Source organism: Lynx canadensis, chromosome E2 (assembly GCF_007474595.2).
Source record: "Lynx canadensis isolate LIC74 chromosome E2, mLynCan4.pri.v2, whole genome shotgun sequence".
Taxonomy (NCBI): domain Eukaryota; kingdom Metazoa; phylum Chordata; class Mammalia; order Carnivora; family Felidae; genus Lynx; species Lynx canadensis.
The window spans coordinates 27211125-27234537 of record NC_044317.1 but is presented as its reverse complement, the minus strand read 5'-3'; the positions used below and the strand labels follow the sequence as shown (position 1 = coordinate 27234537).

General features: G+C 54.2%; 1 protein-coding gene across 2 annotated transcripts; it reads left to right on the top strand.

The window, feature by feature from the left end:
• DRC7 (dynein regulatory complex subunit 7) lies at window positions 1–21411 on the top strand. 2 transcript variants are annotated; one of them, XM_030298145.1, is made up of 18 exons: window positions 1–59; window positions 3564–3795; window positions 4193–4367; window positions 5390–5515; window positions 6312–6470; window positions 8179–8337; window positions 9182–9400; window positions 12101–12229; window positions 14533–14605; window positions 15402–15530; window positions 15717–15845; window positions 17109–17329; window positions 18120–18335; window positions 18918–19028; window positions 19122–19232; window positions 20141–20335; window positions 20904–21043; window positions 21136–21411. In XM_030298145.1, the coding sequence occupies exons 2-18, from the start codon at window positions 3599–3601 to the stop codon at window positions 21227–21229; spliced, it is 2583 nt and encodes an 860-aa protein (XP_030154005.1). In that variant the 5' UTR covers window positions 1–59; window positions 3564–3598; the 3' UTR covers window positions 21230–21411. The 2 variants fall into 2 exon arrangements, with proteins under 2 accessions (XP_030154005.1, XP_030154001.1); XM_030298141.1 differs by having other exon boundaries at window positions 6276–6470.
• Window positions 21412–23413: the final 2002 nt, after the last annotated feature.

The window sequence follows — 23413 nt, the reverse complement described above, 5'->3', positions numbered from 1 at the left end:
GCGGGCTGTTCTCAGAGGGGTGAGGAGGGAGCCCAGGACCTGAGGTAGCTGGTGGCAGGGTAAGAAGTAGGGTGGTGGTAGGAGGGGGCTTTTTCTGCTTGGGGGGCTTCCAGCCCTGATCTTTCTGGGGAAGGGGTGTGTGTGTGTGTGTGTGTGTGTGTAGGCTGCTGCCAGGGACGGGTGCAGAAAAGGGCCTGCGCGGGTTGGGGAGGGCCTCTGGGCAGGGACTGCCCTCCCCACACTGGGCTGTAGCTGAGGAGGCAGTCTGGTTTGGGGAGTATTTAGCTCAGCTCCACCTCTGATAAAGGTGTTCTGTGACCTTGGGCTCAGGGCCCATCTCAGTGCCTGTCACAGTTGTAACCCTCTGCAGCCCACAGATACCTTGGCCTTATCCCCATTTCTATCTTTACTTACCTCTCCCACTCCCCCCCCGCCTCATCCCTTCTAGAACTTTCCCATCTCTGTAGGCCCTTAAGTGCCTGGCTTTCAAAGCCAGAAATATATGGCTTCTAACCCCAGATCTGCTACTTACTAGCTCTGTGACCTTAGGCACTGCACTTAACCTCTCTAGGACTCAATTTTTTCATCTGCAAAGTGGGTATCATAGCACTGTCTGCTTCTTAGAGTCCGTAATGGAAAAACTCAATTCAGTGTCCTATATCCTGTGTTTCTCCTTTACTACTTACATGGGACACTTCACCCCTGACACTTCTGGTCACCAAATGTGTGACTCACCAAGCAATTCTCTGTGAGCTGGGTGTCCTACAACGTAACTCAATTCTGACACTATCTACCTGGAGATAGAATCAGACCCCACAGATTCAGGGCTAAGGCCCACAAGATGGCCCGTCCACCTCAGACACCGATCTCAAGTAGTAGGTCCCTAGGTTTACCCACAACTTCTGTCTCCCTTGGTTACAAATTGGAGGTTGGTGCCCATGACGCCTTCCTCAGGTTTGATTAATTTGCTCAAATGGCTCACAGAACTCAGGGAAACACTTACTTGCATTCATCAGTTTATTGAAGGATCCAAAAAGGATACAGATGAGTAGCTAGATGAAGAGGTAATAGGGTGAGGTCCGGAAGGGACCTAGGCACAGGAGCTTCCGTCCCTGTGGGGGTGGTGGTGTCATATAGGTGGATAGGTTCACCCACCTGGCAACTCTCCAAACCCCCTCCGGCTGGTATTTTATGGAGGCTTCCTCATTTAGCACCATCAATTATTAACTTCATTTCCAAACCGCTCTCCTCTCTTTAGAGAAGTGGGGGGTCGTGGGGCTGAATATTCTGAGCTTCTAAGCATAGCATGGCCTTCGCGGCGACCAGCCCCATCCACAGCCCACCCAGAGTCCCCTCGTCAGAACAAAAGATGCTCCCTGTGCTCTCATCACTCAGAAAATTCCAAGCGTTTCTGGAGCTCTGTGCCAGGAACTGAGGCACAGACCAATACATATTTTCTGGGATCTCACTGACTCATTGCAGGATGTGTGGGATTATCTCTGGGAAGCCCTTAGCACGGTGCCTGGCACACAGTAGGTATCGGGTACACAGTAAGCACCTAGTGATGGTTATTACTGTCCTCCCTGTGGAGGAATACTCTCGCGCCCAAGGGGCAAACAGATCTGAGCATTGGGCTGTGCTGCGGGGCTGGCAGGCACAGTGGGAGGTTTGCCTGCAGAGAACTGGGGTCCTGAGTGAGCCTGCTAGACACAGGCCTCCACCGTGATGTCGGCCACCTGGGCCTCAAGTGGGCTGACCTCCAGTAACAGGTGCATTACTGGGTCCTGAGTCCTACAGAATGTCAGCATGGGACAGAAAACATATGTCTCTCCTTTCATGTTGCAGAAGGGGAAAACGAGGCCTAGAAACGGGCAGGGAGTGGTCCAAGGCCCCAGCAGAAACTGATGGCACAGCCAAGTTCTCCGTTTAGCCAGGCTGGCGGTCAGTTTGCCTCCCCAAGGAGCTGAGGCTCCAGATAGGGATTGGAGTGGGGAGGTGGGCCCAGCCTTTACCTCCTGGTCCCTTTTGACCCCCCCTGGATCCTGGCTCCACCCAAATCTGGGGAGACCCTGCTCTTTTCTCCCCTGTTCCCACTCCACCACACCCTGGGCATTGGGTTGGTTTCCCTCCCCTCTGGACCTTTGCCCTGTGTGCCATAAAGAAACGGGACGTTTGAGGTAGAGCACTGCAAATACCAAAGACTGGAAATGGAGTCAGGAGGCAGGAGGCCATTGGATCAGCTGGGCTGGTGTAATAGGAACCCGACATGGCCACTTTCATAAGCAGAGTCTGGATTTTCTCACATGACGGGAAGTCTGGAGGTGGCACTCAGGGCCGCCAGGGTTCCGTTTGGGACCCCAGATCCCCCTGTCTCTCCACTCTGCTGTCCTTAGCAGGCAGCTTTGGTCCTCATGTGTGGTCATCTCACGATCAGGCATTGGCTGTCCCACCTCCTGCTTTATGCAGGAAGAAGAGAAGGGCAAACAGTCCGTGCCATCTGGGCCCTGCACTTTACCATCCGACATCTTGGACTCACATCTCAGTGGCCAGAACCAGGTTCACATCGCCGAGGCCACCCCCCAGCTGCAAGTGAGGCCGGGAACTGAACATTTCAAACCGAGCACATTGCTGCCACCAGTGAAATTGGGGTTCTGCCATATATGGAAGAGGGGACTGGATCTTTGGGGAGGCAACTAGTGGTCCACTACAGTGAGGCTTTGCCTTGTGGCTGCGGGTATGGGCTTCCCTAGGGCACATGAGCACAAATGTCATCTCAATATGGCTCCCCAAAAGACCTCCATCCTGTGGGCTGACAAAGGGCTTGGCCCGGAGAGTACAGGCTATGTCACACCCCACATACCTGCCCCCTGGCCGGGTGCCCTGCCCTTGCCTTCTCTGTGCCTCAGCTCCGAATTTGGTGATGTTACTTTTTTTTCCTTCCTTCTTTCTCCTTTCATCATATTCCATATCACCTTACTGTTATGAATAATTTTCCAATTCACTTGTCCGAGTTAACAAGTCTATCTTAATAGGAAACTTCATAATACCATTGTAACCCCTATGGTATTAGTGTTGCTTGCCATAATGAGAAGGTACTTTCAGAAGAAAGAAAGAAAGAAAGAAAGAAAGAAAGAAGAAGAAAGAAAGAAAGAAAGAAAGAAAGAAAGAAAGAAGAAAGGGAAGGAAGGAAGGAAGGAAGGAAGGAAGGAAGGAAGGAAGAAAAAGAAAGGAAGGAAGGAAGGGAGAGAGAAAGAAAGAATGGAGGGAAGAGGGAAAGAGGGATGGAGGGAAGGTTGGCAAGCAGCATTAGTAAGTTTGGACCAGGACCTACTCTGGCCTTGACAATAGCTTTCAACCTGTGGCCTGCTGTGTCTTTGTTTTTAAGAGAGGTCTGCACATGTCGGAAAGGTGTTACAGGCATGCCAGCACCAAGCAAGACTCTCCCCAATAGAAGAGAAGTTTAAGAGGGGCTCGCTTGTCCCCCCTCTAAACCACCTCCCAGAGACACAGGTGGTCTTGGTGGCCGAAGTGGGCCATTCTGAGTGCATTTATCCCTCCCACAGACATTCCGCCTCTAGGCAGCCAGAGACGTGCCAGGATGGAGGTCCTGAAGGAGAAAGTGGAGGAGGAGGAGGAGGCCGAGCGGGAGGAGGCGGCCGTGCGGGCTGAGAGGGGCGAGAAGGTGGTGAGGCCGATGGAGGTGCGGAGGGAGGAAGCCCCCATGACACAGGAGATGCTCAGAGACCTGGAAAGGAAGCTGTCAGACACTGAGATGGCCATCCCGGAGAAGCTCTCGTGCGTGCCAGGGTGGGGGTTTCGGGCCTGGCGGCCCTGATGAGGGTCAGACCAGGGCTGGGTGAGAGAAGAGCCAGACAGAACGGTGGCCCTAGGGCTGGGAGGCAGGACCGGACATAGAGGGAGGCAGATATGAAGGAGGGCTCTGCTTTCAATCGGCCTGGTCCAAGTCCCCTCTCTTCCCCTCACTAGCCGTGTGACCCTGGGTGAGTCATTCAACCTCTGTGCCTCCGTTCCCGTTTCTATTTAAAAGTGCACAGGATGATGATGCTTCTAGGCAGCTGTGAGGATTAAATGAGGAAAGGATAGAGCCAACGGCAGCTAAGGTGGGTTGATGGTTCCCTGTGTGCCAGGCGTAGCCTCACACGGACTAATGCCACCCCTCTTACGGGCACAGGACCTTTACCAAGGACACTATCGCCATCTCCAAGCTACCCCTCTCCTACCAAAGCAACACGCTCAAGGAGGAACACTTGCTGCAGGTGGCGGACAGCTTCTCCCGCCAGTACAGCCACCTGTGCCCAGACCGCGTGCCCCTCTTCCTGCACCCACTGAACGAGTGCGAAGTGCCCGTAAGGCCGGGTCGTGGAGGGTAGGGCAAGGGCTGGAGAGCAGAGGGTGGAGGGAGGTGGGCCAAAGCTCATGGGTCAGAGTTTATATCCGGGGATAGCATAAATCCAAATGCCAGCAGACCTCAGCAGAGTCGATGTGAATCACCCCTGGGGGCCTTTGGGGGCCTGGAGACCCCACGCCAGCTACGGGACAGCTAGACACCTGGTGCAGTCTCCAGCCCCGGACCCCAGCTCTGTCCAGGGAAGGGCAGAGAAATAAGATGAGATAGACTGGGACCCAAGCCCTGGCCTCCTTCCCTCCAGCCCTGTAACCCAAGCACGTCCTGAGTGTCTCTGGGCCTCAGTTTCCCCCATCTCTAGGTGGAATGGCATAGGATGAATGCAAAGGTTGCAAAACAGCAGCTCACAGGCTGATAGGGACCCACAGACTGTTTTATTTGGTCCACATGGTAATTTTTAACATTGGTATTAGCTGCCAGCATTTGAAACTCAGTGATTCCCATACGGGTCCCAGCTCCCGCTTCTCTTGATCTGGTAACCCCAGGTGTGCATTTCCCCTGGAGCAATCAGCGGGCCTGCACGGGTGGGGCCATGTGACATCCTATGCTGGCGGGCCTTCTTCGAATCTGCAGGGAGACCACGGAGGACTGGGCCATGGGCCCTGGGGTGACAGCAGCCCCTCAAAGGGGTAGCACTAGCTCCCTCGCACTGGGTGGTGGTCAAGAGCCAGACAGGCCAGATCTGCTACTGACTGTGAACCTGAACAAGTCAGCTCACCTCTCAGAGCCTCAGTTTCCCCATCTGCCACTGGGCCTGACTTACAGGGTTGCTGGGGGATCGGGAGGTGGTGCCTGGTCTGGCAGCACTCAGCAGAGCACAAGCTTATTTGGCATCTGGGCTGGAGGGGCAGAGGCCTAGAGAGCCTCCCCACCCAGGGCTCTGGCTTGCTGGGAGTGCTGGCCTCCCCCCACCAACCCCCAGGTAGAAAGCCCTCCGGGGGTCTGTGGTCTCTCCCCTTGCAGAAGTTCGTGAGCACAACCATCCGACCCACACTGATGCCCTACCCTGAGCTCTACAACTGGGACAGCTGTGCCCAGTTCGTCTCAGACTTTCTCTCCATGGTGCCCCTGCCGGACCCCCTCAAGCCGGTAAGCCACCCTTGGCTGCATCCTTAGGCCCATGGGACCTAGGAGGGGAAGCCACGGATATGGCGAAGGAGGCTCAGTGAGGTTCACACCACAGGCCATACTGCATCTGGTCTGAGCCCCTCAGAGACCCCTCTAGGGTGGGGTGGGGAAATGGGCCCAGAGAGGGAGGGCCACTTGCCTGAGGTCACACAGCAAGCCTGGTCTCCTGGCTCCTACCTCTTTGCCTCCTTTGCCTCCTTCTGCCTTCAGAGTCTTCCTCTCACGACTTGAGGAGGTGAGAAAAGGAGAGAGGGGAGGGTCTTGCTGGTTGTGACCCCCAGCCTCATCTTTGGGCTTCTGTCTAGCTCAATGTGTTTCCCACTGATCATGGAGGGAGACAGGGAGAGAGGGATAGATGCACAGGGAGAGGGGAGAAAGGCAAGATCCTTCGATCAGAAGAAGTGAGGACAACTTTGGATAAAACCGTAAAACGACCAATCAGAGAGCATTAGACCAGAAGCTTCTAACTAGTCCAGATGGTCTTTCCTATCAGGAAGTCCACAGCCACTTAAAATTATAGGCAAATGTGGATTGCAGTTTCTACACATGGTTCGAGGTTTCCATCCCATTCTCGGTAGGCTCTTCGGCCTGACAAAGGGGAGGAGCCTGGGGTGGGGAGGGGTCCCGCATGCGCATTGGCCCTAACACCAGGCTGCTGGCCTGTGGGAGGACAGGTAGGGGTGCTGCGGGGCGGCTGCGCTGACTAGCCCTCTGCGGCCAGCCCTCCCACCTGTACTCCCCGACCACGGTGCTCAAGTACCAGGAGGGGAACTGCTTCGACTTCAGCACGCTGCTCTGCTCCATGCTCCTGGGCGCTGGCTACGACGCCTACTGTGTCAACGGCTACGGCTCACAGGACATGTGTCAAATGGACCTGACGCGGGACGTGTGCCCGCTCACCGTGAAGCACCAGGAGGTACGGGGGCTCGTGCTGCCCCGGGCATCCCGCAAGGCGTGCCATTGGTGACGCAGCGCGTCCCCTCCCTTCCTGCCCCTTCCCCGGCCCCACAAGCAGCCCCCCGCTGCCCCGGACTTCATTCACGCTGCCGGTGTGTCTGTCCTGGTGTGTCTGTCCCGGTGTCTCAGCACACACAGCCCGGCTCCCCGAATCGCTGTCCTCCTTCCCTTGTCCTAACTCACTTCCAAGCGGCTGTTCCCCACCAGGTGAATTCTGTGACTGCCCCCGGCTTCCACCGGCTTCTAAATTCAGTCTCTCCCAGATTTATCCTCCGTGTTTGATAAAAATCCCCCTAGCCGTTTTCATGTAAGGAAAAAAAACAGACAAGTGGGCATTTAGTTCGCTCCCCTCCCCTCCCTCCCTCCGCCCCACTATTTCCTCCCAATTCAAAAGACCCCTTTTTAACAGCAAAAAAATTGTCACCAACTCTCCAGCAGGTGGTGGGTGTGTTTTTATATCTGTTGACATGACAGCTCCCAACTGGCCAGAGGCTGCTGTGAACACAAGAGACGCTCTGAAATGAATTTAATTTTAGGATTCCAAAAGCATCTCTGCATTTTGGGAAATAGCCACGGTACAGACAGAAAATGCTATTGGGGAACTGGATTGACTCCAGGGCTCTGTGATCAGAGTTAAGCCCCTGTGGGTGTCTGCAGCTCAGGACAGGGCATCAGGGGGCCTGGGGCCTCCAGCACTATGCATGTGCACCTGTGTCACACCTGAGCGAGCTCCCGGGGGCCCTGGGGCTGGTGCTCTGCTGGAGGGAGGCACCGGGTGAGAGTCTTGCTCTCGCAGGTCCACCTCCCCCAGGAAGATGGAGCGAAGGCCGCCTTGCCTTCCGCTTGGCTTCCGCAGGCCTGGGAGCCCACACTCGGGCCTCTTACCCCAGCCAAAATGTTAATAATTAAAGTGATAGAATAGCTACTAGATGCAGAGAACTTTCGGGTTTATAGACCGCTTTCACGTCCGTTGACGTGGCTTCCCCTCACAACAGCGCTGTGTGGTGGGTGTTATCTCTCCTATTTCACAGACGAGTATGTAGAGATGAACAGAGAGATGGACTAACGTGGCCGAAGCCACACGGCTGGTGAACGGAGACAGGGGCTGAGGCCCCACCTGGCTGATGGGCAGCTGCGGAGACTGGCCATTTTCCCTCTTCACTGTGGCAGGCCCCCTCCGCAGCCTCTGCGGTGTTCTCCCCTCGACACTGTGCTGACCACCTGGCACACTTTGTACACGTGTGCGTGCACGCACACAGGCTTTCTTCTCCTTCCTAGCCCAGAAGAGTCTTTAGGTCAACACGAGACACCCTCCAATGCCAGAATCTGGGAAGTCCAACTCCTGACAATTCTCCCGCTTTCTGGGTCAGATCCAGATCATAGCTAATAAGGGCAGTGGGGGGCGAAGGGACGAAAATCTCATCTCCTGAGCTCTGCCGCGCCTGGCACCTCCCGTGGGCGTTTTCCTGTCTTTAGGTCTCAGAACAAGCCCAAGAGAAGGTTCTTATTCCCGTCCCATTCTACAGAAGAGCCTGAAGTCAGGGAATGGGAGCTGAGGCTCTTGCATTTAGGGCCAGAAAGCCTGGGGACTCCAGGAGCAGATGTGACCTCCTGGTCAGTGGGGCGGGTGACGCAGGGCCACTGATCCTTCTCTCGTTGGGAGACAGGTGGTCCAGGAGGAAGAAAAGGTACCACCTAAGAAGTATGCCGTTAAACCGCCCAGGGACCTGACCAGCAGGTTCCAGCAAGAGCAGGAGACAAAGAAGCAGGAGGAGATCAAAGCGGAGGAGGAGAGGCGGCTGAGGGAGGAGGAAGAGCGCCTCCTGGTGGGTCCGCGTCCTCAGCCCCTGCACTCAGTCCTCCGGGAGAGGCCGCTGGCAACTGTAAACGGACACAGATCCACACACCCGGGTCTGCATCCCCTCCTCCCGCCTCACCATCCCCCACATCAGTCCAGCCACGTGGGAAGCTCCCACTGGTGGTCAGCCAGCTTCTGCCACGGGTTTCTAATGTCAGAGAGCTCTGCTGCCTGGAGCCAGCCTTTCTGTGCCGGACTCTGGTGTCCTCCTTGTTCCAGACTCTTTCCCTACCTGTATATACTCCTCATCCATCCTCCCTGGTTCCCCATCATCCCAGGTCTGGATCCTCCCATCCATCCTCCTGGCTCTCCTTCCATGCATCCATGCATCCACACTCTCATCTCCCCGTCCCCCCCACTCTTTTCCTCCCTCCCTCCCATCCTTCGCTTCCATATAGTATCTACTAGCATCTCCTGTGGTCCAGGCACTGGGGATACAAAGAAGAAGAACATGACACAGTCACCCTTCTTCCAGAGGGAAGAAGACAGAGGCCACGCAGTACTCCTCCACCTTCCTTTGGATGATATCTCACCCAGAATCACAACGCAGAAAGCCAGTAAATCCCAGATACTTCGGGACTCCAAAGGGCCCAGTTTGTAAACTACAGATAAACCCAGACCATCCCATTTTACAGATAAGAAAACAGGCTCAGAAGGGGGGTGATGTCCTCAAGGTCATGCAGTCGGCCAGTGCTGCCATCAGGATCAGAAATTGGCTCGCCTGCTGGTTCCCCAGCCCTGGGGAGATGTTTGGGCCCCTGACACCCCCCTTCCCACCCCTTGGCCCATAGTCACCCACCTTTCCCATGCAGGATGTGGAGAAAGCAAAGACTGACCCCCTGCATGGCCTACGTGTGCACTCCTGGGTCCTGGTGTTGTCGGGGAAGCGTGAGGTGCCTGAGAGTTTTTTTATCGACCCATTCACGGCACACAGCTACAGCACCCAGGACGACCACTTCCTGGGCATCGAGAGCCTCTGGAACCATAAGAACTACTGGGTCAACATGCAGGACTGTTGGAATTGCTGCAAGGTACTGGGCCAGGGGGCGGGGGCGATGTGACAGGCACAGTCGGGCGGGGGTGGGGGGGTATGCTGGGGGAGTGACCTGTGGGGTGAGCTGGCCACACCGAGCTTCAGACTTTCCCCATTAGCTGAGTCCCCATAGCCCACTCCTTTGTCCATAAATAACCATTCTAATATTATTGTCTCTCTCTTGATTTGTGTATCCTTATAAAAAGTGGATTGTTGTTTATATGAGTGATTTTTTAACGTTTATTCATTTTTGAGAGATAGAGACAGAGTGTGAGTGGGGGAGGGGCAGAGAGAGGGAGACACAGAATCTGAAACAGACTCCAGGCTCTGAGCTGTCAGAACAGAGCCTGACGTGGGGCTGGAACTCACGAACTGTGAGATCCTGACCTGAGCTGAAGTCGTACGCTCAACCGACTGAGCCACCCAGGCGCCCCTATATGAGTGATTTTTTAAAACAATGTATTAAAGTGTAGAAGAATATACTCATGCAGAAAATATACTCATCCTAAATGTATAGTCCAACGAATTCCCATGAATGTGTGTGTAGATATGTATACACACATACGTGTGTGTGTGTGTGTGTGTGTGTGTGTGTGTGTGTATAAAATTCAGTGCCACTTACGTAAGTTAAAAATACATGCACACGTTTGGGGGAGAGGGAGAGTCGTAACTGGACACAAAAGGACTTTCTGGAGTGTGGGCAATGTTCTATTTCTTAATCTGGGTGCAGGGAACCAGAGTGCATTCAGTTTCTAGAAATTCATTGTGCTGCACACAAATCAAATGAGACCCAGGCTCCAGGCTCCACATCCTGTGCTCTTTTGCTGTTTCCAAATTCCTCCATTTCCAACCAGGCCAGTTTCCCAAAGGTGGATCCTGGGCCCTTTGCCCCCTCTTCCAAGGTGACCCTGTCCAAGGGGACTGCTGTCACCCCTGTGGCAGATGGGCAGAATTGATGCACCTGTGCCCCAGTGCAAGTCACCCTGTGTGGAAGTCAGATGTTCTGAGATGGGGAAACTTCTGCCTTGAGCGAAGTGAGGATCAGCCCAGCCCCGCTCCCGTCACCACGCTGGCCTCTCAGCCTGATTCCAGGCTTGGCTCTCACTGACTTCACAACGTTGTGGGGTAGATGTGCAGTAGATGCTTAGAATAGTCCCTGCCTGTGCAACAAATGTTAGCTATTGTTACTCTCATTTTACAGAAAGAGCTTCTACCCCACCACACAGATAGAGCAGCGCCCAGACTGCCCTCCCCCAGAGCCCAGTCTCCTAACTGCCATGGTGGTCAGTGCCCTCTAAAGGCTAATGGACCCTTAGAGGCTGCTTACAGTCCTCCTTCGCCCCCTCCCAGACTGGACTGAAGGTCCTCAGCCTCTCCCTCCCAGCATGCTCTGCACCAGTGCCAGGAGAAGGAAATCTGTGGCGGGGATAGCACAAGATGATGAGATGAGGTGGAGATGGAAGGGTGGTCTGGTGGAAAGCGAAGCCAGAGAGGCTGTACTGCATCACCAAGTGAGGCCATGAAGAAATAGATCATGACACTGGCTGTCACTTCTGCCAGGGGAGAGTGGGAGCGGCTGCTCTGTTCCTTCGGACGACCCTGAAATGACATTGAGAACGGAGAGCCACGCGAGGCACCCACACAGAAACTGCCTGGTGTAAACACATCCCAGGCTCACGGACGTGGTGGTTGTCCATTCATGTATGCTTTCTCTGTGGAAACAGAACTTTAAGTTAAAGTATCAGAACACCTAACTACTGCTTCTGGTTACCAAGGTGATGGAATGGAGGATGTGCTTTAAAGAAATACAAACATCTGTGTGGTTAGCTTCCTCTCCTCTAAGCTTTGACTCTCCGCGGTCACTACTACATCTGCGGGCAGTTCTCTCCCTCCCTGCCCTCCACCATGTTCCTCGTTCCTCTCCCCCCACCTCCCAGCTAGAGCAGAGTAAGAGCCCCCCAGGACTCAGGGTGGTCTCAGATCAGAGCTGCCTTCGGGACAGCGTCATGTTGAAATCCTTTGTGGGAAGCTATTCTTAAGCCTTTGACCTCCCTCTGGGACACTGATTCTGGGGGTGTTGGGGTCAGGGGGTGCCATCCTGGGGAGGTAGATTGGGACATTGAGTGCCCCCATCTGCTGGGAGTTATCTGGCAGGTGAACCCAGGCTCAGGTAGGCTGGGCTGAAAAGGTGAGAGCCCCCCCCCCCCCATGGAGGAGAGATTCCCGCCTGCCTCCTCTATACAGTTCTGCGTGTGCCTGCCTGGTTCCTTTCTCCCTGGCACGGGTAGAAACCGTGAGTTGGCCCTTTCTCAAACCCACCATTTCCCCATCCGTAAAGTCTTGCTGGCCTGCATCTGCTCTGAACACCGCCTGGGACACCTCCTCCCCCGCCGACGCAGCAGGATAAGCCCCATATGCAGGACCGTCCCAGGCCGGAGAGTGGCCAAGTCTCACAGAGACCAACAGCGGGATTGTCTTCGCAGGGAGATTGGACAGCGGGGCTGGCTTCAGTTTCCCTGTTGAAATGAGGAGGATGGGCGTGGCCTCTGAGAGGTGGCCTGGAACCGACATTCTGCCCCCCTGAGACCCTGGCCCAGGTCCCTCCTCTACTCCGGATACGGCTGTTCCCCGCTACCGCGTGGAACGGGAGGGGGTGTGCTGGCGGTGGGGTGCACTCAGACGATCCTTCCCCCACCAGGACTTGGTCTTTGACCTGGGAGACCCTGTGAGATGGGAGTACCTGCTCTTGGGGACCGAGAAGTCTCACCTGTCCTTGACTGAGGAAGAGGAAGATGGGTTGAATGATGACGATGATGTGGAAAACCTGGTGAGTCTCAGCAGCGCGGGGCTGGGCAGTGGGACGGGGTCTTCACGCCCTGTCTTGCTTCAGGCCGACCTGACCCCTGTCCCCCACCACGTGTATGTGTATTGGTGGGGAATGTTCCAGACAGACCAGTTATAGATCCCTCAAAGCAGAAGGGCCTGGACCCTGCTCTCATTTTACAGATGGGCAAACTCGGGCCCAGGCAGGTCCACTGACTTGCCCGGGACACCCAGTGGGGTAGGGAAGGGCTGAGACCTGCATCCATCGCTCCTGCCCCACACACAGCCCACCTTGGTCAGTGGTTGCCCTGCTTCTGTTAAGAGCATGTGCCCCGCAGTAGGGTGATGGGACCATGCCCACAAGCCCTGGCCTCACTTCCAGACCTTCCTGCATAGCCACCATGGTCCCCCTCACATGCTTCCAGGCCTTTCTCTGTCTGTCTAATCAGCCCATTGGCCTGGGGCCTTCCCCACAGCATCAACATCCCCTCTCCTATATCCTGGCCGGGGGCCTTCCAGGCAGGTCTCTGTGAGGACCCGTGCCTGGAGGTCAGGGGCCCAGAGGCCTTAGCTGTTGGCTGCGACACCTTGGCAAACTTCCCAGTCATGGAGAGCTTCATTTTCCCCATCTGTGTGTAAAATGGGGGAGTGGGGTCAGTTATAGTACCAGGTGTATCAGTTTGCTAGAAGTGCCATGACAAAGTGCCACACACTGGGGGGCTTGAACAACAGAAATTAATTTTCTCACAGTTCTGGAGGCTGGAAGTCCAAGATCAAGGTGTGGGCATGTTGACTTCTGCTGAAGCCTCTCTCCTTGACTTGCAAATGGCTGTCTTCTCTCTGGGTCCTCGCGCGGTCTTTCCTCTGTGTGTGTGTCTTAATCTCTTCTCACAAGGACCCAGTCACGTTGGATTAATGGCCTAGTTTTAATTTAACTACCTCTTTAAAGATCCTGTCTGCAAATGTAGCCACATCCTGAGGTACTGGTTTTGGGGCATGATTAGGGGGACACAGTTCAGCCCACCCCAGTAACATTCGAATGACCCTAAGTGCCAGGAGGCACTTGACCTGAACTAACTCGTCCACGTCTTTACAACCACCTGGTGAGGTGGGTGTTCGTATGATCCTTCATGATTATCATCATCCCATTTTACAGACAGGAAGACTTAACACAGGGGTGAAGTAATTTACCCAATGGTAAATGGCCTGTAAGTGACAGAGCTGGGGCTTGAACCTGGGATCTGACAGTCTGACTCCCAAGTTTGGGTTCTGAACAGTGACTCTGTTCTACCTCTTGGGACTGCTCAGGGACAAAAGGAGACCATAGGTACGACGAACTTGTCTCATCGTCCTCATCTCTGGAGACCAGAGAGCCTCTGTGTGCCCTAAATCCTGGGACACAGGCGCCCCCTGCTGGCCTCCAGGGAGCACAGATTAGATGAACAAGAGGCAGAGGTGTGAGCCATGTTTGTGGGAGAACAGTTTTACATTGAGAAAATCTTATCCACGTTTCTGTGGTTACCTAGCTTGAGAACCATTTGTGTAGACCAGTCCTTATTTTACAGATGGGGAAACTAAGGCTTGAAGAGGGGGGAAAAAAACAGTAGCTAGGCAGTGCCTCAGTGGTTTATGTACATTCTTTTTTTAGTAAATGTTTATTTATTTATCTATTTTGAGAGAGAGAAAGAGAGCCTGAGCAGGGGAGGGGCAGAGACAGAGGGAGAGGGAGAGAATCCCAAGCAAGCTCTGAGCTGTCAGCACAGAGCCAGACTTGGGGCTTAATCCCAAGAACCGTGAGATTATGACCTGAACCGAAATCAAGAGTCAGACGCTTCGCCGACTTAGCCACCCAGGCGTCCCTGTATATTCTATCAGTTAGTCCTCCCACGGGGTCCAGTTAACAGTTAGGAAACAGGCTCATAGCAGTTAAGGGACTTACTTCCCCAGGACGCCAGGCTGGTGTCAGATGGAGGGTGGGGCTTGTGTCCACCTGACTCCAGAAGCCCCTTTCTTAAGGAAGGATGCGTAGCTGTTCCCGGTGCCCGTGCTGACTGACAGGAGGTGGGGCACGCAGGGCAGGGGATTCCTGCCCTAGCCAGGCGGTCAAGGGAGGGCTCCTGAGCCACCCCTCTTCCTCTCTACCTTGGGTCACGCCAGGTCAGAACCGTCCGTGACCTCTGGCTCCCCTGGGGGAGCTGATGGCCACTGTGGCTTGGCCCTGGGGGGCAAGACAGAGGCTCTGCCTCTAACTGCCACTCCAAGGCCCAGCCCTGACCAGAGCCTGCCCCCTCCACCCTCCCCCAACAGGGCAAGGAGGACGAGGATAAGAGTTTCGACATGCCGCCCTCATGGGTGGAGCAGATTGAGATCTCCCCAGAAGGTATATGCACGTATGTGTTCACCCACCTCCCCAGGACCCGTTCGGGGGGGAGCCAGCCCCTCATTTCCACCCCTTCTGCCTTCTGTCGCACCCTCATCCTTCCTTCCTGCTACATGCAGTAGCTCTGTGGCCGAGGGCCTGACACCTGGCATGCGGGAGGGGGCTCAGTTAAGCCGCGCTGGGTGACACAGGGTGGGTGATAAAGGACAGGGGACCAGGACGCAGTCATTCCCCTCCCGCACCCTCCCTGCCAGGAGGAGGCCAAGCATAGTACAGGTGGCACAGGGGAGTGGAGGTGTCAGGACCAGGAGGAGAAGGCAGAGAAAGCAGGAGGGCAGGGACACTCGTGTCCCATGCCGGCATCTACTGGGTGCTGAGGTGCCTGTCTGGGGGTGCCCAGACCCACGGTGAGGTCATGGGCTATTCTAATAGGTGGGAAGGGCTAGAGGGGGCTTCATGGGAACCAGGGGAGGAACACCCGGCCCAGCCTCCCGGCAGAGAGTGTTTCCAGCAGGGAGACCTGCACAGGCCAAGGCCTGGCAGTGGGTGAGTGGTGTGGTAGGTCACAGCTCCCACGGCCAGGCTCAAACCTGAGAAGTCCCCCAGGGCAGAGCCACCCTGGTGACCACTTTCCTCCATCTCCCTGCAGTGGGCTGGGGGCCTGGAGTTAAGCAGACAGCACAGTGGACAGCGACTAGATGAGTGGCTGGGGAGGGGGGGAGGGTGGCCCTCCGGTCCCCCCCCCCCACCGCCCTGATCTGGGGAGGAGCGACCCCAGCCTGTTCTGTTTCTGCAGCTTTCGAGACCCGCTGCCCAAATGGAAAGAAGGTGATCCAGTACAAAAGGGCGAAGCTGGAGAAGTGGGCCCCATATCTCAACAGCAACGGCCTCGTGTGCCGCCTCACCACCTACGAGGACTTGGAGTGTAAGGGGGGCAGCCCCGCCCGTGGGAGCAGGATAGCCGGGGTCCCCATCCTGGTGTGTGACCTCGGGCACGTCGCTGCCACTCTCTCGGTGTGAGTGCGGGCCCTGCCGGCCTCTGTGCTGGGCAGGGTGGACGGAGGCCAGGGGAGCCGGCCTGGCTGCACCAAGCACCCATCGCGCCCCGCAGGTACCAAGACTTTGGAGATAAAGGAGTGGTTTCAGAATCGGGAGGACATGCTGGAGCTGAAGCACATAGACAAGAGCACAGGCCTGAATGTCGACTACTTCAAGCCAGGCCACCCCCAGGCTCTGCGTGGTGAGTGTCCGGCTGGGAGGCCGGGGTGGGGACGCTTCTCATTCTTGGAGCAGCCTCCATGTGGCTGGCCTGTGCTGGGAGGAGCCAGTACCCAGGCATCCGCAGGGCTCTTAGGCGGCAAGCAGTGTACTTCGCCTCTGCCTCCCTGAGCAAATCAGATGTGTGGGAGGTCAGGGGAAGTGCAGAAAATCCAAGGAAATGTGACAAATGTCCCTCCAGGAAAGTCAAAACCAGGGCGCGGGGCCCATTCTGTGGCTAGGCCTAGGACACAGTGGGGGAGGGGGGTGTCACATTTCCAAGGGGTCAGAATGCTGAGCAGTAAAACCGATGAATGATGAATGTGCTCCGCAAGGACCATGCAGCAGGGGGCGGAGGTGTGGCCATGAGCCCCAGAGTCTGGGAAGTGAGGGAAGGACATGTGTTGGGAGAGAATCAACAGCCCTAACCCAAGACTCACAAAAGAAAAACACAGTGTCAATATACATCTTAAAAAAAATTATCAATCTCACTTGGTAGTTGAAGTGAAAAGAAAGAAAAGGAAGAAAGGAAGGAAGGAAATCCATAAGGGACCATCTTACGAGCCTCATGTTGGCAAAGATGAAGAAAATGGTCCTACTGGGTGTAAGCAAACACACTTGCCCCCTGTCACTGTTGGTAGGACAGAAAACTGGTGCAATGTCCCTGGAAAGCAGTTGGGCAAAATAATCAATAGTAGCTTCCAATGATGCTTTCTAAAAAAATTTTTTTAATGTTTTTTAAATTTATTTTTGAGGGAGAGAGAGAGAGAGACAGACAGAGCATGAGCAGGGGAGAGGGAGAGAGAGAGGGAGACACAGAATCCGAAGCAGGCTCCAGGCTCGGAGCTGTCAGCACAGAGCCCGACGCGGGGCTCGAACCCACGAGCGGCAAGATCACAGACCTGAGCCGAAGTAGGACGCTCAACTGACTGAGCCACCCAGGTGCCCCTCAACTATGTATGCTTTTTGACCAGCAGTGCTACTGCTGGTATTTGTCCTGAGCAAATAATGGGCAAGAATGAAAAATGCATGATGCAGATGTTCAACATGGTGTCGTTTATAATAACGAAAAGGACAGAGGCAACCTAAATACTCAGCAGTAGGGGATTGGTTACAGAACTCGTGGTCATCCATGAGCATTCACGGGCATGCCTTGTCCCTGGGGTCTGGGGTTGGGTTCTCAAGCCAGTGGCCAGAGCTCCTGGTCTCACCCTGCTGATCTCCCGGACCCTGTCTCCCACTACAGTGCACTCGTACAAGTCTATGCAACCTGAAACGGACCGCATCATGGAGTTTTATGACAGAGCCCGTGTGGACGGCCTGGTAAAGCGGGAGGAGACATCGAAGACGATGACGGAGTATTACCGAGGACGGTCTGACTTCCTCTTCTATCGCCATGTCAGTTTCGGGGACAGGGTCAAGAAGTTGTCTCTGAACAGTGCAGAGTCAAACCCCCGGCCGATTGTGGTGAGCACTCACTGGGCCTGGGGATAGGGTGCCCACTCTCTCTGGCAGGCTGAGGTGACCCTGGGATGGGGACAGCTCTGACTCTGGAGCCACATCTTTCCCAAGTGCCCTCTCCTGTTTTGTGACCCTGAGGCTGTCAGATGCCAGGCTGTGCCCTCAGCCACTGGGCCATGGATGTGTTACTTCCTTACTATTATAAAAAGTGCACACTCGTGACCAAACATTTAGAAAATATGGAAAAATATAACAAGAAAAGGAAAAGTATCTCGGGATGGTATCTCTCAGATATTGCCATGTGTTAATAGGTTTGGTTTTGAGAGTCTAAGTCTAACTGAGGTGTGTGTGTGGTGTGTGTGTGTGCGAGGGAAGGTAGAATCCCTCATCACTCACTTAACATTAAATTCGCGCTTTTTCCTCTACATCATTACAAATTATTTGGCAACTGTGTTTAACGGCTGTATACCAAAGAGGCTCTTCCTGGAAGTAAGGGATGTTTAATGATAAAGCAGGGTGCTTGGAGAGGTGGTGAGCTCCCCATCTCTGGAGGTGAGCAAATAGAATCTTGTGGAGAGAGCTAGAGAAGAAACGCCGCACCATACAGGGCTGAGGTGGCCGGGTGCTGAGAACCCACGGAGCCAGAGAGCCACTGTCTGGCTGGGAAGGACTGCTCCATATAAAGTCCCCAAAGCCCCCAAAGCCCAGTGTCCGATTGTCCTTTACTTCCACCCTCAGGGGTGTGCGCAGAGAGCCCCTTCCCCACCTCCCATCCTATGATGATCTGGCCTCCCAGAAAATCACAGAGCGGTTTGCCCGCAACCCCGAGCAGCCTGCGGATGAGGATGTGGCGGAACGCGTGTTTCTGATCTCGGAGGAGCGCATCCAGCTGCGCTACCACTGCCGTGACGACCACATCACGGCCTCCAAGCGCGAGTTCCTGCGGCGCTCCGAGGTGGACAACAAGGGCAACAAGATCGTCATGACGCCCGACATGTGTATCAGCTTTGAGGTGGGCCTGGGCGCCGTGGCTGGCCCGGGTGGGCCGGGTGGGTGAGGAGAAGTTCCCGGGGCCCTCTGTGCCATCCCAGCGACTTGGGGAAACTGGGATGGAAACTCATGGTTCCCAGCCCGGAAATTCATCTCTGCCCCTTGGGAAAATCAAGAGCTCCCATCTGGGGACCTTCGTCTTTGCAGCTCCTCTGAAAATCTGCCCTTTTTCCATCAAGAAAGGCAACCCAGCAGGCTACTCTCCTTACTCGTCCTCCCCCCCCCCCAGTCCTAGACCAAGCTGACCCCAGATCCCGGACCAACACTGGAGTAGGAGAAGGTCCTACCACCTCTGAGGAGCTGGCTTTCCTCACTCTTCTGGCACATTCCTTAGTCCCTCTGAGCTTCCAGTTCACCTTCTTTTATAATCTATACTTTCATAGATGAAGAAGCTGAGGCCCAGAGAGGTCAAGCAAGTTGCTTGTTGTCACACAGCTAGAAGATGGCAAGGGAAGATTTGAACCCAAGCAGTCTGGCTCCAGAGTCTGCCCATGACCCTAGCCATTGCTGCTTCTCCTTGTCACTGTGGTTGTGGTTGTCCCAGGTGGAGCCCATGGAGCACACCAAGAAGCTTCTCTGCCAGTATGAGGCCATGATGAAGCTGAAGAATGAGGAGAAGTTGTCCAGACATCAGGCCTGGGAGTCGGAGCTGGAGGTGGTCCCGTGGCGAGGGTGGGTGGGTGGGTGGGTGGGAGGAGGCAAGGGTAGAGGGTGTCTTATCCATGCCATCCCCCGCTTTCCAATTTAGGTGCTGGAGATCCTGAAGCTTCGAGAGGAGGAGGAGGAGGAGCACAGGCTGACCATCTCCATCTATGACACCAAGCGCAACGAGAAGAGCAAAGAGTATCGGGAGGCCATGGTGAGCCTCGTGTCCTGGCCCAGGCCCTGGCTTTCCCTGGACACCGCTGCCCCCCCCCAGGCCTCCGGGACAGTGAGGACAATCAGGGACTCTGCCAGGGAGCTCCTTATAGGGGACAAAGCTATTGACACCACTGTGGTCCTCCTTGCTGTTGAGCTGACCGTTTCTGTGATGAACACCAAAGGGTGCTCAGGATCCAGAAGGTCTCCCCCCACCTCCAGGGGCTGTGGCCAAGCCAAGGCCCTCTGCCACATGGGAAAATAATGGAAATCGTGTACCCACCTCCACCCAGGGCTCCCCTCAAGGTCAGGACCTGGGCCGGTAGCCCCAGGGAGCTCACTCTGGCCACAGGCCCGAGTTCTCGGGCACCTGCCGCAAAGGACTTTCGGGTGATACCCTCGGGTTGCAAGGCCCAGCTGGGTTTTCAAGGCCAGCTTCTAAATCTCCTTCACCCACCAAGTGTGGAGGTTTCTAAAAATAGTTTGGGGTTGTCGAGGCAGGACAGGGCATTAGACCACTCACTGGTTCTCAGCCGATACAGGCTAGAAGACCGCGGGTGAGAGAGAAAAAGAAGGGAGTTATTGACAGTTTTTGATTTACCGTTACTATGATCACCATTTATTACCATTTATTGAACAAGCATCGGCTGAGCGTTGGTTATTTGCCAGGGCTCAGGCAGAGAGATGTGAATTCAGGTATGCAGAGTTGGCTGTTACCGACTATGACCACTGCTACGAGGGCCGGCACGAAGAGCCCCTCCGCGGGCTCCGTCCCAGCGGCACCTGGCCCTGGGATCTGGATTTAAGGCCTAGTTTTGTGTTGTCACGTGTTAATGCAGAGCTGGTCGGGAGGTCTCTGCGGCTCCTGCTCGTCCAGCTGACCCTCCCCCCCCCCCCCCCCCGCCACAGGAGCGCGTGATGCACGAGGAACACCTGCGGCAGGTGGAGGCCCCGCTGGACTATCTGGCCCCCTTCCTGGCACAGCTCCCGCCGAGTGAGAAGATGACACGTTGGCAGGCCATGCGTGTCAAGGACGAGTGCCTCAGTGACTTTAAGCAGCGGCTCATCGACAAGGCCAACCTCATCCAGGCCCGGTTCGAGAAGGTGCGGCCAGGGCCTGGGCAGGGGAGGGAACCTCGGCATCCTCGTCCAGAAAATGGACCCGGGGCTGTCTGCTCGCCATCTCCACACTTTTGAGGGAGCAGTGAGGGGGAATGAGTCAATCAGTGCTTGGAATTTTCCAGAAGACCGAGTTGTCCTTCCTCGTTGTTTGCTGGGTGGAAGCGGGGAGGGAGGGGTGGAGGGGTGGTACATTATAACAACCCCTAGTCCTCGCTGCATTTCATATTCAGCTACGTGCCATGTAGTTTCCATGCATTATCTCCTTTAACCTGCACACAATGCTCTCTGGTGTGTGCAAGGGTATACAGTGCCCTTCATTCTGCAGACAAGGAATTGGAAGCTCTGAAAATATTGGAAACTTGTTCACCAGGCTCTCAGTCTTGAGGCCTGCTCCTCATGAACACGACACCTCTCTAAATGTGACCCCCCCACTGGCTCCCACGCAAGACATTGTGTGGCCCCTGCCTCTGCCGCTCTGGCTTCTGTGGATGGTGGTAGCAAGGCCGGCCCTCATCGACTCCTCTGCTCTCTCTGCTCCCCATGCCCGCAGGAGACCCAGGAGCTGCAGAAGAAGCAGCAGTGGTACCAGGAGAACCAGGTGACCCTGACGGTCGAGGACGAGGACTTGTACCTGAGTTACTGCTCTCAGGCCATGTTCCGCATCCGCATCCTGGAGCAGCGGCTCAACCGGTGAGGGACGGGGGAGCTGGACAGGACCCTTAGGAGGCTGGAGCAGAGCGTTGTGAACCCTCACCACCTCCTGTTCCTGCCTCTGATTTCAGGCACAAGGAGCTGGCCCCGCTGAAGTACTTGGCTCTGGAGGAAAAGCTCTACAAGGACCCACGCCTGGTGGAGTTCATGAAAGTCTTTGTTTGATGCCCGCCATGGGGCCTTGGCCAAAGCTGCCAGGGCAAGAAACCTCCCCCACAGCCTGGCCCCTGTGCCCCCCACACCCGGAAAATGACAGTCCACTTGGGCGACCTCACTGCCACACCGCCTCCCTGTGGCCCTGTCTGTTCCTGCTTCTCATGACCTTCCCGTAAATAAACACACTTTGAATTTGCTGCTTGCACCTCATGTTTAGTCTTTATAGCCTAGGGGCCACCACCTGCCCACTCACCTTGGCCACCTTCTTTATTTGCTTCCTGTCCGTCTTCCCATTGGAATGTTGAGTCTTTGCAGCACCTCTGCAGATGGTCCCACAGCCACCTTCAAACAACTGGTTAGATCTCAATGTGGCTAGGGTGGCCCAGCTGACAATGTGGGAATGGCAAAGCCAAGGTGCATGCTCCAGGACCTGGGGGCTCCATATTAGACTGCCAGGAACAGCCCCCAGCTCCTCCTCTTACCAACTACTATTTAGCCATCTGTGAAATGGGATGGCGTTGTTGTCTTCCATAACACTTGTAAATCAGAGGGCTGGAAACGGCACTTAGAAAGCACTCAATGTTAGCTTACAAAGTGGCCAAGAAACACATGAAAGTGTCAAATTCATTAGTCATCAGGGATATGAAATGCCACCGCAAACCCACCAGTATATATGCCATGAATACGTGTCAGGAGGATAAGAAGCAAATGGAACTCTCCCGTAGCTTTCCCAGTGGAAGGGTCAATCTGTACAACCACTTTGGAAAACTGGAGGTATCTAGGACTAAGCTTTGGCCCAACAATTCTGCTCCTAGTTTCCACTCCATCCACCCATCCACCCATCCATCCACGCTCCCCCATCCGTCTATTCACCCGCTCATCCAATGAACAAGAATGATGAACAACTCAACCAAGATGCACATATACATCCACTAAAAGGCATGTACTAGAACATTCATGGCAGCACTGTTATTAGTACCAAGCTGGAAAGAACCCAAATGCACATCAAGAGTAGAATGGAGACATATATTGTGGTCTTGAGAGACTTTTGGTCGTAACTGTATGGGAATGCTCCTGGCTTCTAGTGTGTAGAGCCCAGGCATACTGTTAAACATTCTACAATGCACAGGACAGCTCCCTGCTACAAAAAAGGATCTAGCCTAAAATATCAGTAATGGTAAGGTTGAGAAACTCTACTTAGGCTCAGTGAAAATGCATGAACTATAAGCCACATGGAGATTCCTCATATACAATATCAAAAGATTTCCAGATACAAAAAAGTACATGCTGCCTGATTCCATTTATATGGGGGGCGGGGGGACCCAGACAAATTAATTGATGGTATTAGAAATCAGAATAATCACTGCTCTTGGGGTGTAAGGGTTCGTGAATGTGAGGGAGCACCATGGGGGGCTTCTGGGAAGTTTGTAATGTTCCTTACCTGAGCATGTTCAGTTTGTGAAAACTCACTTTGACACTTAGAGTCTATGCCCTTTGGAGCATGTGCATGATACTTCAGTACAAAGTATTTTAAAATGCTGATCCTGAATCTAATCAAGTTTTAACTTCCAATTTACAGGAAATTCAGAGGGAAAGAAACAAAAATAAACAACACTAGAAGGAAACAGTGAGACAAAATCATAATGTGGGACAGTCTACAAGGTAAAAGTCCTGATCAATCTCTTCAAAAGATCAATGTTATTTAAAAAAAAAAAAGTTGGACTGGAACAAAATGAGTTAAAGAGCCAGGTGTGGTGAATCTTGTTTCCTAGCTAGAAAAAGTTTTACATAGCTTTTGGGGATGATTGGGGAAATCTGGACTGCATGTTAGGGAGTTATTAGTTTGTTGTTGTTGTTGTTGTTGTTTTAAATGTGGTGATTTAATGCTTATCAGGACCAGAGCCTTATTCTTAAGAGGTACGTGCTCAGCATTTTAGTGCCACTGAGGGCAAAATGTCTTGATGTTTACAACTTTCAAATCACTCAGCAAACATACATACATGAACAAAGCAAATACGGAAAAATGTTAGCAAGTGTTGGATTATCCACCAGGTGAATTGTACTATTAAAACTATCACACATCATTGTAGAATTCTTTGCAAGTTTTCTCTGGGAAGTTTTTCACAATAAAAAGTTGAGGGGAAATACAGAGTGGACAGCTTTGATCAATCAGATTTTATTCTGCTCATCTAG